The sequence below is a fragment of the Chelonia mydas genome, chromosome 5, assembly GCF_015237465.2.
Source record: "Chelonia mydas isolate rCheMyd1 chromosome 5, rCheMyd1.pri.v2, whole genome shotgun sequence".
In the NCBI taxonomy this organism is placed as follows: Eukaryota; Metazoa; Chordata; order Testudines; family Cheloniidae; genus Chelonia; species Chelonia mydas.
In genome coordinates this window covers 97,358,622-97,375,057 of record NC_051245.2, presented here as the reverse complement: position 1 = coordinate 97,375,057, position 16,436 = coordinate 97,358,622, and the positions used below count along the sequence as shown (strand labels likewise).

At 42.2% G+C, this 16,436-nt stretch overlaps 1 protein-coding gene across 14 annotated transcripts in view; it reads left to right on the top strand.

The window, feature by feature from the left end:
- The window catches only part of TJP2 (tight junction protein 2), a 90,771-nt gene that overhangs the window by 34,760 nt on the left and 39,575 nt on the right, over positions 1-16,436 (top strand). The window contains exon 1 of one of the 14 annotated variants that reach the window (XM_037901860.2): positions 534-829. The exons of 9 other annotated variants lie outside the window; for them this stretch is intronic. In XM_037901860.2, coding sequence (XP_037757788.2) covers positions 767-829 — 63 coding nt within the window. In that variant the 5' untranslated portion in view covers positions 534-766. Of the gene's footprint in view, positions 1-533; positions 830-874; positions 1,313-8,244; positions 8,623-16,436 lie in introns of those variants that run through there. 4 more of the 14 variants (XM_043547669.1, XM_043547670.1, XM_043547676.1 and 1 more) reach the window with 4 other exon arrangements.

Below are 16,436 nucleotides of genomic sequence, written 5' to 3'. Positions count from 1 at the left end.
GAGGAATACATTTAATTACAGTCAGTGGATGCTCTTGATGACTACACAAAGTGAGCTTTGGGCAATGGGAAGGAAGTCCTGGAAACGGTGAATTTTCAGGGAGGCAGAGAAGGGGAAATATTTTTATAGACTAGAAATGTGCCAAAACTTTTGAGTGACTGAGTCATTTAAAAAAAACCCAAAAGCCATAAGCTATAAATAACCAGTCAAATTTAGATTAGGCTTAATATGATGAGTGTAAATATTCTGCTAATGATAGGGCCACAAACTTCCTATTTGACCTTTGGCAAGTCCTTTTACCTCTCTGTACCTGTTTCCCCATCTGTAAACTAGGCAATACTTCCCTAGCCAGTGGGAATGTAAATACTTCCTTACCTCCAAGCATCGTTGTACAGCTTAATTGGTTAATGTTTGTGAAATGCTCTCAGGTCATCTTTTGGGATGGCTCTAATAGTACAAAGTCCTATTATTGGCCTGGGATTTCATGAGTAGCTTCTCTGTCTCTGACTCAGCTATTCTTCCTACTTCAGTATAACTGGGGCCAGGGCTTGATGGACAGTATGTCTCTGTGCGCAGCAGTCTAATTACTTTGCAAACTTCCTTAGAAATGGGGTCACCTGATCTGAAAGGGGGCAGCATTTCTGGAGCTGGTGCATTGAATGGCTAATTCGATTCCCTCCTCCCATCGTGTGAGGCGTAAAGCGAACAATTAATTCCCTGCAGGCGGCTCTCTCTGAACTTCTAAGGGGGAAGAAGAAATGTTACAATGGGAGCTGCACAGGGTTCCACCAGGAGCAAACCAATTGGACCTGCAGGGGGGAGGGAACAGGTCTGTAACAAATATCCTCACCCATCCCTACTTCCCTTCCAGCCTGATTTCCATTCAGCTCAGGGAGGCTTCTTTTGTCCACTTCTCCGTAGGGTAAAGCTGCTGTAAAACAGGGAGATGTATGTGGTGAAGCGACACCCCGTGCACAGAAAATGGTAGTGACGTACAGTATAGTGTGGTGCCCCAGGGTGGTCGCACTTGGCGATGGAAGGGCTTTTAGTTACAGTTGCATCGTGGCTCTGGGATTAACAGCACCGGCGGAGGGTGCGGGGGGTTCTGGGGGTGGGATCTCGGGGAAATTATAGCCTAAAGAGCCTGAGTTTGTTTAGCCTAGTAAAGTGCAGCTAAGAGACAAGCCACCCCAAAAGGGTGTTTGGGGTGGGGTGTGTCTGCCTCTCCCCTCCCAACTGTGATACCTCCGAGATGCTGACCAGAGGAGATCACTTGCTGGACCCTGGGCGGGAGCTCTCAGTATGGCTCGGAGTAAGTTTGCGTCTCTTTTGGGATAATTTCTCTCTCTCCCCCTCCCCCTCCCTCTTTTAAGGGGGTTCTGTGAAGCTGTAAGGAGTTCAGGGGACTATAGCAGAGATGCTGATCTGCTCAGCCCTGCTGTAGCTGGAACTTTCTCAGTTGGCAGGCACAGTTACATTTATAGCAATAATTCTTTCAATGAATAAAAAGCTGACTATGAAGTTACTTGACTGTTGACAATGGTAATTTTTGTAACAACAATATCCTGTCTTTGTTGACATAAATGCTGCCCTGGCCCTGTTTTCCTCCTCCATTGGTGGTGAAACTCCCTTGGGGATGCATTTGCTTTGTTAATTTCATGGCGCTATAGGTTTGCATGGTGCTTTAAAGTATACAAACAGAGGAATTGTGGATATGAGAAAAAAAGTTTCCAGTTATTATGGGCCTGAGTTAGGCTGATTTGTTCTGCTCCACCAATTGTAGATCTATATTTTCTAACTCTTTAGCAGCAGCATGGGTTAATGTTGAAGGATTATGACATTCCTGGATTTTCAGTTTAAATCAAACCCTAATGGGCTTTGTTGTAATTAACTTCCTTCCTGGAATGCTTTAAAATATGTTTTGGTTTGTTTTTTTGGTCTGAGACTCAACTTCAATTGCTTGACTTCATGCATTCTATATTTTTAAACATATTTGTGCTCTGGACAAAAGTAGGTCTTTACTGGGAGTAGAGAACTACTGTACATGTAAGCCATTAACTTTAATTTTTGTTAAAAAGAAAGAAAATAACTTTTACATTTCATGTAAAAGTATTTGCTTTTTTTGCACTCTCCCAAACTAAAATAACTAACTTAAGTGTCATACAATTAACTTTCTTTTTTGTTTTTAGTATGAATGGACTGTGGGACTTGGGGGCTCAGGTGATTATCAGTGTGAAATACAGTTTCTTATCTCTAGTTCCCCAGTTAAAATATGACCAAGGGCCACAGTAAATAAAAGTAACTTCCATATGTTGGCTTGTTTAGTGATTTCTGAAATCAGTTGGTAGTCTAAGACCATTTCCTGTATGTTTTGTGGTAGGATTTATTTTGTTTTGTTTTTAATAAGTATACAATATGTCAGTATAGTAGTGAGTACACACATCAGCTGTCACCTGAACTATCATTTATTTTTCTTTCCTGTTTAAAATAAAATAAAAACCACCCTTGAAAAATTCAAATTATATACATAAGTAATCTGTGTAATGCTGTGCTCCCATTGCTGTTACCCTATTCTCCCCATCCTACTCTCTTTGTTGTCTGCTGCACCCATTTGTTTCATCTTTCTAAATGAAGTTTGTAGTTTTGGGAGAAGAGATGATCTTTCATAATATGTCTGTACAGCACCTGTCTGTACACAATATGTCTGTACACAATCCTGATGTGGAGTCTTTGGAGGCCCACTGTAACACAAATAACTACAGTGGTTGGTACCTGTGCTGCTAGACTGAGCACAGACACACAAACCCTTGTGAAAACCGACTGATTATCTTATCCCTAGGAGTGGTCCCTCTAGGCTTGATTAGAGCTACACTGATCAAGGCGAGTGTTGAAGCTTGACCTTGCACAGCCAGTGTCTGTTCTGGTAGCACTGGGATCTGAAATCTAGAGATTGGCATTGTATACAACAATTGCTTTCACACTTAAAATAAATAAAACCATTGTGCATATTTTTCAATGCCAAAAATGAAATTATTCCTGGAATAAGACATTCTATGGTGAGTTTCAGCTCAATAGCTCACCCTTAAATCTCAGAAAAAAGTTCTGTGATGGAAAACTTTGATTAACTGCTGTAGAGCAGTTATGAAAGCACAGCTCGATTCAGCCTGTGAGAATTCAGATTTTTTTTTTTCATGTAAGGAAACCATTTTGCTACGTGAATTATTTTACCTAATAATACCACATGTTCAAGGTGTTAAGGGGGCCTATGGAGTTTTGCATTAATTTAGGGAATCATGGAACAGTTTCTCTCTTTTCCAGCCACTTCAAACTATTTAGATAGCAAAATGTGACCCTAACTGGCCAACCAAGAATTTCTCTAGTGCAGATTGCAGAAGAGTTCTCAGCTGGCATAAACCCCAAATACCCAACTACTACACCAACTTCCCCCTGGTGTAGGAAACAAGTTGGGGGGCGGGGGGGATCAGAGCATATCTGTGCTACACGATTTCATAACTGGCATGGCCCCTTAGAGATCATCACCAACTAGGGTAAGTTAGAGCAGCCCCAAAACTGTTCTAATTTACATGGATGGGCTGTGGCTAGAGCAAATGCATCATGAGAATCAAGGATGTGAAACTGGCTCCCTTATGCCCATCCCACACTCAACATGAGAAGATGTCAGTACAAGGAGGAAACTGTGCGTATATTTGTTGCAAGACTACGTGTACATTGCTGACACTTATTTAACTTCTGGTGAAATTTCTCAACACTGATTAGCTGTAACTGACCAGAGTTCAGGGAGGACCAAATCTACTTCTGTTGTCCTCATATTTTCAGAGCTCAGCATGTACGAAGCTAGATTAATGATTTTAAGTGTAACTGTGAGATTTACTGGCAAATTAGGGTTTGATGGGAGAGAAAGATTAAAAGAGTTTAATAAAATGGATAAAAATTTGAGTACTGCTTTCACTAATGGGAGTAGAATTCTGGAGCTGTTGAAGTCCGTGGCAAAACTTCCACTGACTTCAGTGGCACCAGGATTTCACCCTTTGTCTTTATTTGCACTGTGCCACAAACTTGCTTTGCCTTCCGTATCTGATGTGGAGTCAACATCAGAGGAAAATTTCATATTGTCAGGTATCCATTGAATGAAGAGGCTGTTTGAAATAGTTATGATTAGAAAGCCAGTCACTCTTTGAATACACTGCACCCTCTCTTTAGTTTATATATAGCAGGAAGGGTCTAGATGGCTCAGGGATACAAAGTTTCTCATCGTTCCAATCCAGCATAGCACCATAATGACTTATGGCAGACACTAAGTAATGGTGGTTGGTCTCAGTTCAACCGCAGGTTCCCATGTCACCAAACTATCGTTTTAACCAGCAGAAAGAATGGAAGGATTGAGCTACCCTCTTGCCCATTGAGGTGATTCTTTTAAAATATGTTCAGAGGCTTGTGTTTCTGTTGTCCCGTTCTGTGGACAGAGAATAAAACTTAAGTCTCCAGAGCAATCAATCTGACACCTTTCATGAGCATATTAACTTACAATATTTTAAAAACTCATTGTTAATTATGTTCCTCATATGCTGGTTATTAACGGACAGAATAACTTTTCTCTTGAAAAAAAGGCATCATCTTTCCATTTTGTGTTCCTTAAAATAATCTAAAAAAAATGTATCTGAAATTTTCTTCTCTTAATTTCATGCATATATCTCATCCTTTGAAGATCTTTATTTATTTATTTAAAAAGGAGAAAAGGTGGCCACAGTTCCCAGGTATTTCTAACAATGAGTCACAAGAAAAGAGAAAACAAAACAACGGAGGCACCAGAGCGCTCTTCAAACATTTTCAGGTCGTTGTACATCAGTGGTAAGCCAACTTCATGGGGGTTTTATGGAAATGATATTGTAGAATTTTTTAAAATTTGCTTTCAGATTAACTGAACTGTCTTTTCGAAAAAGCTGTTCAAAATCCTAAATCACTGACAGAATTAATAGGTGGACTTACAATAGAAATACATTCATTTTAAAACAGTATTTTGTAAATACTTCTTTCACCCACCATACAGAAACTCAGAGTTCTGTGTTTTTTCCTACCAGCATTCATGCCCATACCTTCCACTGAATGATTTGGTATGTATGAATGATCTCTACTTATTTAGATTTATAAAATAGCAAGAAGTGTCTTTCTGAATACTTTAAAAGGTTAAAGACTTTAAAAATAAAATAAATAAAAGAGAGAGGTAATACCAAATAACCAGGCAGCACAAAACTGAGTCAATTTCTTCATCTTCCAAAAACATAACCACTATCAATATTTGCTTCCTCAGCAGCCCTCCACAATATATGTGCCTTGCAGATATCCTGTTGATCTACAGTCAAGAAAATAAATTAATGGCAAGGAATATCTTTTTATAGATTCTGTAGTCTTTTGCCACTAATATTGCTTTAGTTTTTCACAACTCTTGTTGGGATGGCTGACCCCTTTTTAGATTCAGTAGCTTTTTAAAAAGATAGTCTTGATCTAATGGTTTCTTGATATAGCTGCGAGAAGTGAGATGCTTATATATTATTTCATTATACTGTAGTTTAAATAATGTACATATGCAGTATATGATGTTAGTCTTCCCTTTACTCTCTCTTCTCCAGTCTGTGTTGACAAGGCATTTCAAAGGCTCTCATCTGGTAAAATGTCACTTACGAAGCTTGACAAATGTTGTGAGTCTCTCATGTGCTTGTCAGGGGGAACACAGGTCATCCAGTTATGCTGTCATACCGGGCTTCACAAAGAGATCTGTGAGAAGTAAATTGTTGGCTTTTTTTTTTTTTTTTTTTTTTTTTTTTTGAGCTGTGCTGCTTGCTTCCAGGCTCTGCAGTTGGCTCAAATTACACCTTGTTCTCTGTTCCAAAGCTGACACTGCAAAATCTGTTGACTCTTGTGAAATTATTTGTTGTCATCTAATGGCCAGGGTTCTTCTGCGTAATTCAGAATATTTATTTGAGATGGACCTATCTCAGGAGATGTGAAATATTTTGGTTCCACAATTAAATGGTTTTATGGATAACCTCAATTTCACATGCAGTAATCTAGTTGAGTTACTCTAGAGGTAAAAATAGGGACGCTTTTAGATGGTCTGCAATATCAATTTATTTTTAAACAATTATTTACATTATTACCATGACGATAGCTCAGCAAATCAATAGTGTATGTAACAAGTACGGTTTTGTATTCAAATTTACATTTACATTTCTATAACTAGTTTAACACGAGCATGTGAACTATGTTTATTGTTCAGTTTATCCTAATGTTGTGATAGTGATGCTACAGTCATAGCTGAGAAGACATTTTCATTCTAATCTTCTGTTTTCAAACACTTCTAACTTTCCAAGCATGGAATTATGTATGTTCTTGGCCCAGTGTTTAATTTGTTTGGCTGCACTTCTGTTAGACCAGTTACTGAGTGATCAGATTTCTGTGTGCACATTAGCTCAAACAGGATATATTTTTATTTTTATAATCAGCCTGCCTTGTCAAGGACTGTTGTATCAGAGATATTCCTTACTGATGATATTCTGCTTCATAGTTCCAGGGGTGGGGTTCAGCCAGAGGATTTCATTTTTCAAAATTGTGTATAAATGCTGTACTTTTTTGGTTTGTCAAATGAAAGGCACTGTGATTTCCACTTTTCCCCAGTCATGTCATTTTATTATGCTTTTTTCACTATTTTGCTTTTTTCACTATTTTGCTTTTTTCGCTGATTTTTGGAACCCTAACTCATGGTGAGCAGTAGTTATTCGTGCCAGTAGTCCCATACTACTGGTGTGAATAGATGCTACCTGTTGTAAGTAAGGCTTAGCTAACAGTGATCGATATCACAGCCCAGAGAAGATGATCAAACAGAAAATTAATGTAACATTCCAGTCTGAAGAGGGGCAAGAATTTTATCCTGCCTATTGGTAGGGAACTTTACCCTCACTTGCCCTTCTCTCCAATCCCTTGAGAAGAGGGGTGGAAAATTCTTGGATTTTCCATTCTGTTACATTACTCTTATATATATATATATATCTCGCTCTCTCGCTCTCATGCAAAAGCACTAAGGAGGCTGTTAGCAGACTGAGCATGTCGGTGAGTTGCCCTCACAGCCTCTCATGGAATATTGCCATAAGCTCACTCAAATGGAGGCAACCCTTGAAGTGATTTATTTGTTTAGAATCCTAACTTTAAATGTGGATAAGTTTAAGGATCAACATAATTTTAAATTGGTAAACAGGATGCTCCTATGATGCTGTCTCAGAAGATTTATTTCTACATTGAGCCTTTAGGCTAGGTAAGGATAGAAATGCAGGTTCACTGCTCCAGGAGGGACCCTGGAGAGGAAATTTAGTCATGGTTCCTTTTCTGCTCCCCTTTGCTCATGGGGGAGAAAGTTAATTTATTGCAGCCCTTTATAGGGTGTGGGTCACTTAATCCCCCTGCTTCATGGTAGCTGGCATGTTGAATAGGAGGTTGGGCAAAATCAAAGCTCCATGCCTTTCATCCTTTCTCTGTCCACCTGCTTGGGAGGAGTGCGAGTAGCCAGTATGCAGACTCTGCATTCCCAAGCCCCCCACACCTATAGCCTTGATGAGGGATAATGTGATCAAGTTTGGGGTGGGCTTGGTCCCAATCTAGCTTTTAGTCGGTGCAATCTAAACTTAGTTAGTTGGTGAGTATGTGTAAAACCAGGCTCAACTTTCACCACTTTGGGAATTCTTTCTTTGTAAACATGGACTGGTTCATCAGAAGCCAGGTAGATGTTTTAGTAGATAAATGATTGAGTCAAATTCATTGCTGACTCCCCACGTGCAATCCCAGTGAAGCCAATGGGGTGACAAGTTGGTGCTGAATATGACCCTATAATTCTATATGTGCAGAGCAAGCCCCTGAGACACCTTTGGAGGAAAAGTAGAGCTAAGTGAGAGTTTTTTGGGGGGTGGGATGGGGTCTGAACTACTGACTTGATGGGCCACAGATCACAAAATCCTTGGCCTCATCTCACATGGAAGAGATGAAAATTCAGGAAGCAGTTAAAGAGCGGCAGAGCTGATTATAGTTGCAGAATGTGCTGACCAATGGAAACTAGCAGTTTGGTAAAGAGTTTGCTAATGTATCAAACTCATACACTGACACATTCACAATTTTATCTTCTTCCTTTGCCTAGACCCCGCCTGCTGTTGCCAAGATCTAACAATTGCAGCACAAACAGTTTACAGTGGTTGATAGGATAGACAAAGAGGTCAGTGTCTGAATTCTCAAAAACAGCAGAAGTTTTTTGTGTGGCTATTGCTCTAATTCACCTCTCTGCGAGGTGACTTAGCATACTTCCATGGGTTCATAATTATTTTAATTGGCCATGTCGAAGTACATATAAAGACATTAACAAATTCATTTGATAGTGTCAGTCAAAATGCCAAAATTATTTTTTTCCAAAGGTCTGAATTATTTGAGCAAAAGAGAGAACCTTCAAGGTTGACAAAGTTGAGACTAAAATTTTGTCTTTACCTATGCTATGTGATTGGGGTACTGCCTCGCATGTGGTATGTATCTTTTGGAGACAACTGTGTTGTGACCCTAAGTTCTGGGGTGAGTATGTAGTATTGGGGGGGAAGAGGGGTGGCGGCAGACTTTTGTCTTTGAACACTGTAAAATAAAGACACTCCAAACCGTGTAGAATTTGAGATTGTTCCGTATGCTTTTATCAGTCAAGAAAAGAGAGCTAAACTGATTGCTTATAATCTGTTTCTTATTGCTACAGGGGAACACTTTTATAACAATAGTAATGCCTGGAAGGATATGGCCTATCATTCTTCTGTTAATAGAGCTAGAACAAAGGATAAGAGAAATGTTAATGGGAAAAGAAAATCTAATTTGGCTGAGACCAAGCTCAAAAACTGACAATTGTTTTGAATTGTCTTACATTATGACTGGATGATTAGATATAAATGCTGACCGGCCTGGTTTTATCCTAGCAATGAATTGTGCTTAAAAAAATCAAGTTACTTAAAGTACTACACCAGTACCCAACTTATTCTTTTAGATCTAGTGGTTTTACTTCTTGGATAATAATTTAGGCCATGCAGGGTCATAGGAACTGCATAGATGCAACTTCTGGCCAGTAGCTGATCTGTGCTAGTGCTCGCTATAGTTTTAGTGCTTAAAGTATTGGATATTGATTTGTTTGGGGAGAGGGAACGTGCATTATTTTGTTTATTATTTAAGGCATAATATAATGGTACTCTCATTGTGCAAGAAAATCTAGTTCTGGAGTCGACATCATACCAATTGAGTAAGAAGAATCTAAACTACTATTGTGGGTCATGGACACCCATGAGCTATTATATTAACTGAGGCATGTTTGTTTTTATTTATATGCAAGGATAGCATCTGTTTAAAAACCATGCTCCTGTTTGAACATGGTTACTTGTTACAAGGGCAGGTAAACATCTAAGATGTCTATGAATTAAATAGTTGTGGGGTAGAAAAGTCCTTATTTCTATCTTAGTTTTTTACTTTTGTGCACTTGTCAGTACTCTGTGCAGTCAGTCGGTTTTGCTGTTTTCCCTGAGCAGTTAGGCCCTGGTCCTGCAAACACATACTTAGCTTTACATCCTGACTTAAATGGGACTACATTCCTGCTTGAAGTTAAGCTTGTGTGAAAGTGTTGCAGGACTGGGGCCTTAAGTTGTCTTCCCATTTTTTGTGTGGGGGTCTCTTATGCAGCAACAGGGAGAGTAAAACAATGCTAAATATTAGAAAATATACTTGCGAAACCACAAGAATTGACAGGGAGATGCAGGCAGTAACTGAAACTGCTTTTACCATTTGTTTTAATTAACTAGACTTCAAGTTTATGGTGTCCTTTCAATCATGCAACCTTGTTGCAGTACGTTTAAAATGAGATTTATACTATACTATTCTGCATAAGTGGTGCAAGATGAGATAAAGGTAAGGACGAATATCAAGAAAAAGGAAACAGAAATTAACAAAGAAAAAATCCTAGATCTTCTCCCTTTTTTACTTAAGGGGCTTAATTTATTTTCCAACACACATCAGAGTGTATTTAATTTCCAGGAAATCTTTCCAGGTATCTTGAAGGTTTGTGAACTCATCATTATATTCAGAAGTGTGTTTTAAAAAAAAAAGGGGGGGGGGGGGGGGAACCAAGCTATTAATTTTGTCAGATCTTTAGCCGTTTGAATATTGTATTACCTGGCATGCCCAAACTCAAGAAGCAGGCACTTTATTTTCTGTGCAACTGCAACAGCATGATATAACATGACATAAATAAACATGCCCAGGATTGTAAAAATACTACTTCCTTCACAGGAGTGATCCAGTACCTCTCAGGACACTTCAGACAATCAGTTCCTGTGATGATAAGCTACTATACACAAAGGAATAAAATTTTGAAAAGGGAATGTTTTAGTTCCCAGAGGCTTATTTCTCAAGAGGAAGAAATGAGCCTCTATAAAAGATAACTAATGTAAAATATTTTGGCTCTATTTTTTAAAACAGGATATAACTTTTTATTGGCTGAAACTCTACTGCTTTTTTTAGTTGAAGTTGTTCCACGTCTAGGTTTTAAACAATTGGTTATTTCCTGTTGGGGGAAATAGAGGAACAATTCCAGCATAATTCTATAATGGTTCGTGGTTAGAGTTTTGAAGAAATACAACGCATGAGATATTAGGGGTTGACCTGCCACTGCAAAAACTAAGCCACGTTTTTGTCATGACTTTTAAAAGTTTCCGGTAGGTGTGATCTGTGTCCATCACAGCTATATTTGGATTCAACCTGCTCCATTTTTCCAGTTTAAAATAGTCTTTTATTTATATTGACATGGGGTATTTGTTGTGCTGGTATGTGATGCACATATACACACAGTAGAATTCGGCTGTTTCGGAGGTAATCTCCATTTTCCAATTCTTTTCGAAATAAAAATCGGACTCAGTCTTTTTTTCCCCCTTCTCCTCCAAATTGGGTGCAAGAGTGTACATGGATTTCTTAACTTGAAGAACCATTGCCCAGGTATTGGCTCAGATTTTAAATGCCCAGAGTTCTGTTTTCATTGTACCTGGGGTTGCAGGCAGAAAAAAGTACCAAACTCACATTTTCATGGTAAGAATGAAGACCAAGGCCCCAACCCTGTAAGCACTTGAATTCAATGGGACTACTCCCATAGGTAAAGTTATTCCCTGTGTGTAAGTGTTGGTAGGAATAGGGTCTCTTTCAAAAGTTGCTTTACAAGCTTACAGTTAGAAGTAGGAACGCTTTCAGGTCATGGTTTTGCGGTGGGGTAATTTTTTTGTGTTTTTCTTTGTTTAAAGTATTGAATTCGAGTATTTAATTTAAATGTAATCCAGAGCTCAGGCTGCAGCCTGAGGTCCCCCTCCCTGAGTCAGCTGACGCAGGCCAGCTGCATGTTTCTTTATCCCTGTGCAGACATACCCTCAGAGCCCAGGTCAACTGACTCAGTCTCGCACTATGGGGCTAAAAATACAGTGTAGATATTCAGGCTTGGGCTAGAGCCTGGGCTCTGAAACCCAGTAAGGGGAGGTTGGGTCTTGAAGTAGGGTTGCCACGCATCCAGTTTTCGACCGGAACACCCAGTCAAAAAAGGACCCTGATGGATCTGGTCAACACAGCTGAATGGGCCGTTAAAAGTCCGGTTGGCGGTGCAGTGGGGCTAAGGCAGGCTCCCTGCCTGCCCTGGCTCCGCACGGCTCCCGGAAGCGGCAGGCATATCTGGCTCCTAGGCACAGGGGTGGCCACAGGGGCTCTGTGCGCTGCCCTGCTCCAAGCGCCAGCTCTGCAGCCCCCATTGGCCCGGAACTGCAGCCAATGGGAGCTGCAGGGGCGGCGTCTGCAGGCAGGGGCAGCGCACAGAGCCCCTGTGGTCACCCCTGTGCCTAGGAGCCGGACATGCCTGCTGCTTCCGGGAGCCGTGCGGAGCCAGGGAAGGCAGGGAGCCTGCCTTAACCACACTGGGATACCAACTGGGAGCTGTCTGTGGTAAACCCCAAAGCCCACACCCTGAACTCCCTGCCCCAGCCCTGAGCCCCCTCCTGCACTCCAAACCCTCAGACCAGAGCCCCCTCGTACTCTCCAAACCACTCATCCCTGGCCCCATCCCAGAGCCCTCACCCCTTCCCGTACCCTTGCCCTAGCCTGGAGCCCCATCCCGCACACTGAACCCCTCTTGTTGGAGCCCACACCTCCAGCCAGAGCCCTCCCCCTCCCCCTGCATCCCTTCCCCTCTGTCCCCGCCTGGTGAAAGTAAGTAAGGGTGGGGAGAGCGAGCGATGGAGGGAAGGGGGATGGAGTGAATGGGGGCAGGGCCTTTGAGAACGGATGGGGCAAGGGCATTTGGTTTTGTGTGATTAGAAAGTTGGCACCCCTATCTTGTAGCCCAGGCTCCAGCCCAAGCCCAAACATCTACACTGCTATTTTTAGCCCCATAGCTCAAGGCTGAGTCAGTTGACCCGGACTCTGAGGGTATGTCTGCACAGGGATAAAAAAACAAGCAGGTGGCCTGGGTGAGCTGACTCAGGGAGGGGAGCCTGAGACTTCCTGCCATGGGTCTTTTTTGCAGTGTAGATGTACCCTGTATGACTTACATATGTATGGCTTAGAGCCTGGGCTCCAGCCATACATAGTATGACAGACGAGAGATAAATATGGGACTTGAGAGCTTGCTGGATGAAAAGCCACTTCAAAAATGTAGGGTGGGATTTTTCTTCCAGTGGGACTAATGCTCCTAAATCCTTAGAAGCTAGTGAAAACCTCACCCTTAAATTATAGCCACTGTATTTTTGGCCCAAAAATGTGGCAAAATCTGCAGATTAGTCCAAAAAAGATGACTTTTTTATTTATCAATTCAGGTTAAATGTAGTCGCTCTAGAATGGATAGTAAAATACTAAGTGCTCCTTGATCAATCTGGAGGAATATTAGGTAGAGAAATAAGAAGAAAAGTTCATATTTTGGCCTCTTTTTCTGACATATAGCTTGAATAATTTTATAATACGCTATTCACTCAGCTACCTTTCGAGTCCACTCTGTTGCAGAGATAAGTAAGGAAAGTTATCATTGCACTAGCACCATATTGAGGTATTCTAGCCATAAATAATATGCAGAAAAATCCAAACAAAGTGTGCATTACTCTGCTCCAAATCTGCTTTGTCATTCTCTTCAACGTGTTAACCTCACCCCCACACATACACACACTTCTAGTTTCCAACATAACTCTTCATATGAGAGAGTCAGAGTGTCCTAACTTGTATAGCTGTATCATTGCACCATCTAGTGGAATATGGAGTCTATAATGTACATGCTTTGGATTGGGACATGAAGCTGTGCTGATTTATACCTGCTGAGGATCATGCCCACGGTATACAGAAGTGATGTCTAGATATCTAATGGACCATTGGAGGGATTTGGCGTTGTTTGTTCGATTTTTAGGGTTTCAGCATTTAACTCTATATGTAAGGTGTCTGTTGCCGCCTTACTAACATTCAGTGGGGGTGTTTTGGTTGGCTAGCTCCAGTACTAAAAGGGGAAGGGTCTATGGGAAATCGGGACCCTGAGACTGATAGTCCCCAGGAACAATGGGGAGAAGCCAATGCTCCAGGTCAGCCTGAATGACAGAGCAGGCAGGCTAATCAGGGAGTCAGGAGGCCAGGAAGGTCCCGTCCTCTGGATGAGCTGGATTTGCTTGGGTCAGACAGAGTGGGGCCGAACTAAGGAGAAATCAGGGGCCCACGCTAAGCTGGGGAGCAGAGCTGTGCCAGATCCAGAGGGACCAGAAAAGCAGCCCAGAGAGAGCAGACCCTGTGCTGGGAGCAGAGCTGCAGCCCCAAGGCTAGAGCCACAGCCCAGAGAGAGCAGACTTGCCCTGGGAGCGGAGCAACCAGAGCAAGAGGGGCCAGAAAAGCAGTCCATGAAGCAGGTCAGTGCTGGGAGCAGAGTCACAGAAGCAGCCTGCAGAGCAGACCTGTCCTGGGAGCAGAGCTGTAGCAACCAGAGCCAGAGGGGCCAAAGAAGCCGCCCAGGGAGCTGGAGGCAGAGCAGCAGTGCTGAGACAGAGTGGCGGAGCTGGGGCTGGAGCAGTCCGGAGCTGGGTGTGGTGAGCAGCTGGGGAGAGCGAGGGGGACCCTGGGCAGTGGGCCCAGCACAGGGAGACGCCTCAGCCAAGAGGCTCTGCAGGCCAGGCTTGGATTGTAACCCCGACAGGGCAGGGGTGACACTGGGAAGAAGGGTCCTACCACTTAGCACCTGAGAGCGTGTGGCCACCACCAGAGCAAGTGTCCAACCCACAGCATCCCTACAGCACAGCCAGGGCCTGAGAAGAAGGCCTGGGACTTACAAGGAACAGACTGTGAACTGCCCTGATATTCCAGAGACACTCTGTGCACCAGGTGTAGGTGGGTAGGGCTTGTCAGGGTAAAGGTTCGATGGGTCTGCTTAACAGGGGAGCCCCAGCTGCTGCTGAGGGGATGCCGCATGCTGGGTTCCTGCTTCCCCCCGCCATTCACCTATTCCCTTTTTCTCCATCTCATCCCCCTCCCCTCACTCCCACATTCCCCTCCCTCATTTCCCCCAGCCCCACCATGGGCACTCAGTGTTGCACAGAATAGAAAACAGGAAGGCTCCCAGCACACAGAAGGGGAGCACAACTGGCACTAGGAGCCAGGAGGCGATGTTCAGCTGCAGAGGAGCCTAGATGCAGCCTCCTTCAGCTGGGCAGCTCTGCACTTGCAGATATTGGGCAAGGGGAAGAGTGGCAAGTAGCCCTGTGTGTCCCCCCATGCCTCGCCTCTGTTTGGGGGCAATGCCCCCAAAAACTATGCCCACAGTCCCATCCACCCCTTCTCCCCCATGCGACTTCTCTTTGCTTCTGTGCCGTTTTCTGCAGGGAAACACGGGAATTCTGCAGGCAGGAGGTCATTTTCTGCGGGCGCACAGTCATGCAGAATCCCCCCAGAAGTAAAGGGATTATGCAGTATACACAGTAATATGGAAAATTATATAAATTGCCACCTTTCATAGTGTTTTCTATTTGTGATTCTTTAATTAGCTTTATTTCATGTCATTGGGGAATAATTAATTTTTTATTTTTTTAAAAAAAATCTGAAAACTACTTATTTTAAAAATAAATCCAAAATCTATGGTAACATTTCAGTGTGTTTAAAAGTATTTTACTCTGTATGAGCAGTGTATCTCTAAAACCTTTTTGACACTTGGAAAACTGTAAAATTTCCCACCATTGCTAACACCACTTCTGCTTTACCTGTGTTAATGACTCTGGATGTGCAAGTATAGATGGGTAGCTGGTTGTGCCAGTCTGTTAAAGATCATATTAATGAGCCCTGCTCTGAGCAGGATTAGATGATGTTTTTTTAAATCATAAAATAGTTTTAGCAACTCTAGGAAACTTTTGCAAAATTTCCTTAGTGCTCTAAAGGCCTAAACCTGATTTATAATGGAATAGGAAATGCTTTTCCCTTTGATCCTTGTTTACACTAGGAAAGTTGGGCTTCTTAATTCTCCACCAATGTTTGCAACAGTGGAGCCGTAGTGGAAACAAGACTTGGATGTTTTTACTTCAGTATCATCTAACCCCGCTCTCAGTAGCGTGATGACCGTACCCATATCCACTAGAGCCATTGCCCTATGTGTTCCGTAGCAGTCTGGTCCTAAATTCTGCCTCACAGTCCCTGGATTCTGTGGTATAATTCTGCAGCAAGGGGTAGAAACAACAGCAAATTTTGTGGCTCTAACTACAGTTTCCATCATGAGTCCATGTTTCTTCCTAACTTTCCTATTGTAGATACAGCCTTTCTTTGCAAAACGTGACTACGTTTGCTGCTAGAAGGGAGGGAAGAAAGCTGGGCGGCAGCATGGTCCAGTAGCTAGAGCATTGGATTGGAAATAAAGAGGCCTGCGTTCTGTTCCTGGTTCTGTCTATGAAATAGGGTGTCTCTTCACTAAGTAAAAACGTCTGTCCTTAGGTCTTTGTTCGCTTACTTGAGTTAACTAACACAAGGTAAAATCCTAGTGAAGCCAATGCAATTTTTAGTCTTCATCCATGTTAGCAAGTTGAGTTAGACTGTGGGGGAGCCTAGGATTTAACCTGACCTGCTAACTTGTGTGAAAACTACAGATTTCCTTGGAGGCACTAAGATTTTTAACTTGTGTTAGTTAACTTGAGCAAGCTAATTCAAAGAGTTAAGGACACACCTTATTTGTCTCCCTGTAAAGAGAAGTCCATCATGGCTAAATCACTCCACCTCCCTATGCCTCATTGTCTCCATTGGTAAAATGGGATTTATAATACTTTTCTTTATAAAGTGCTTTTCCATGGTGCTATATGGGACAAGTCTTTAGAAAGATTGTGCAC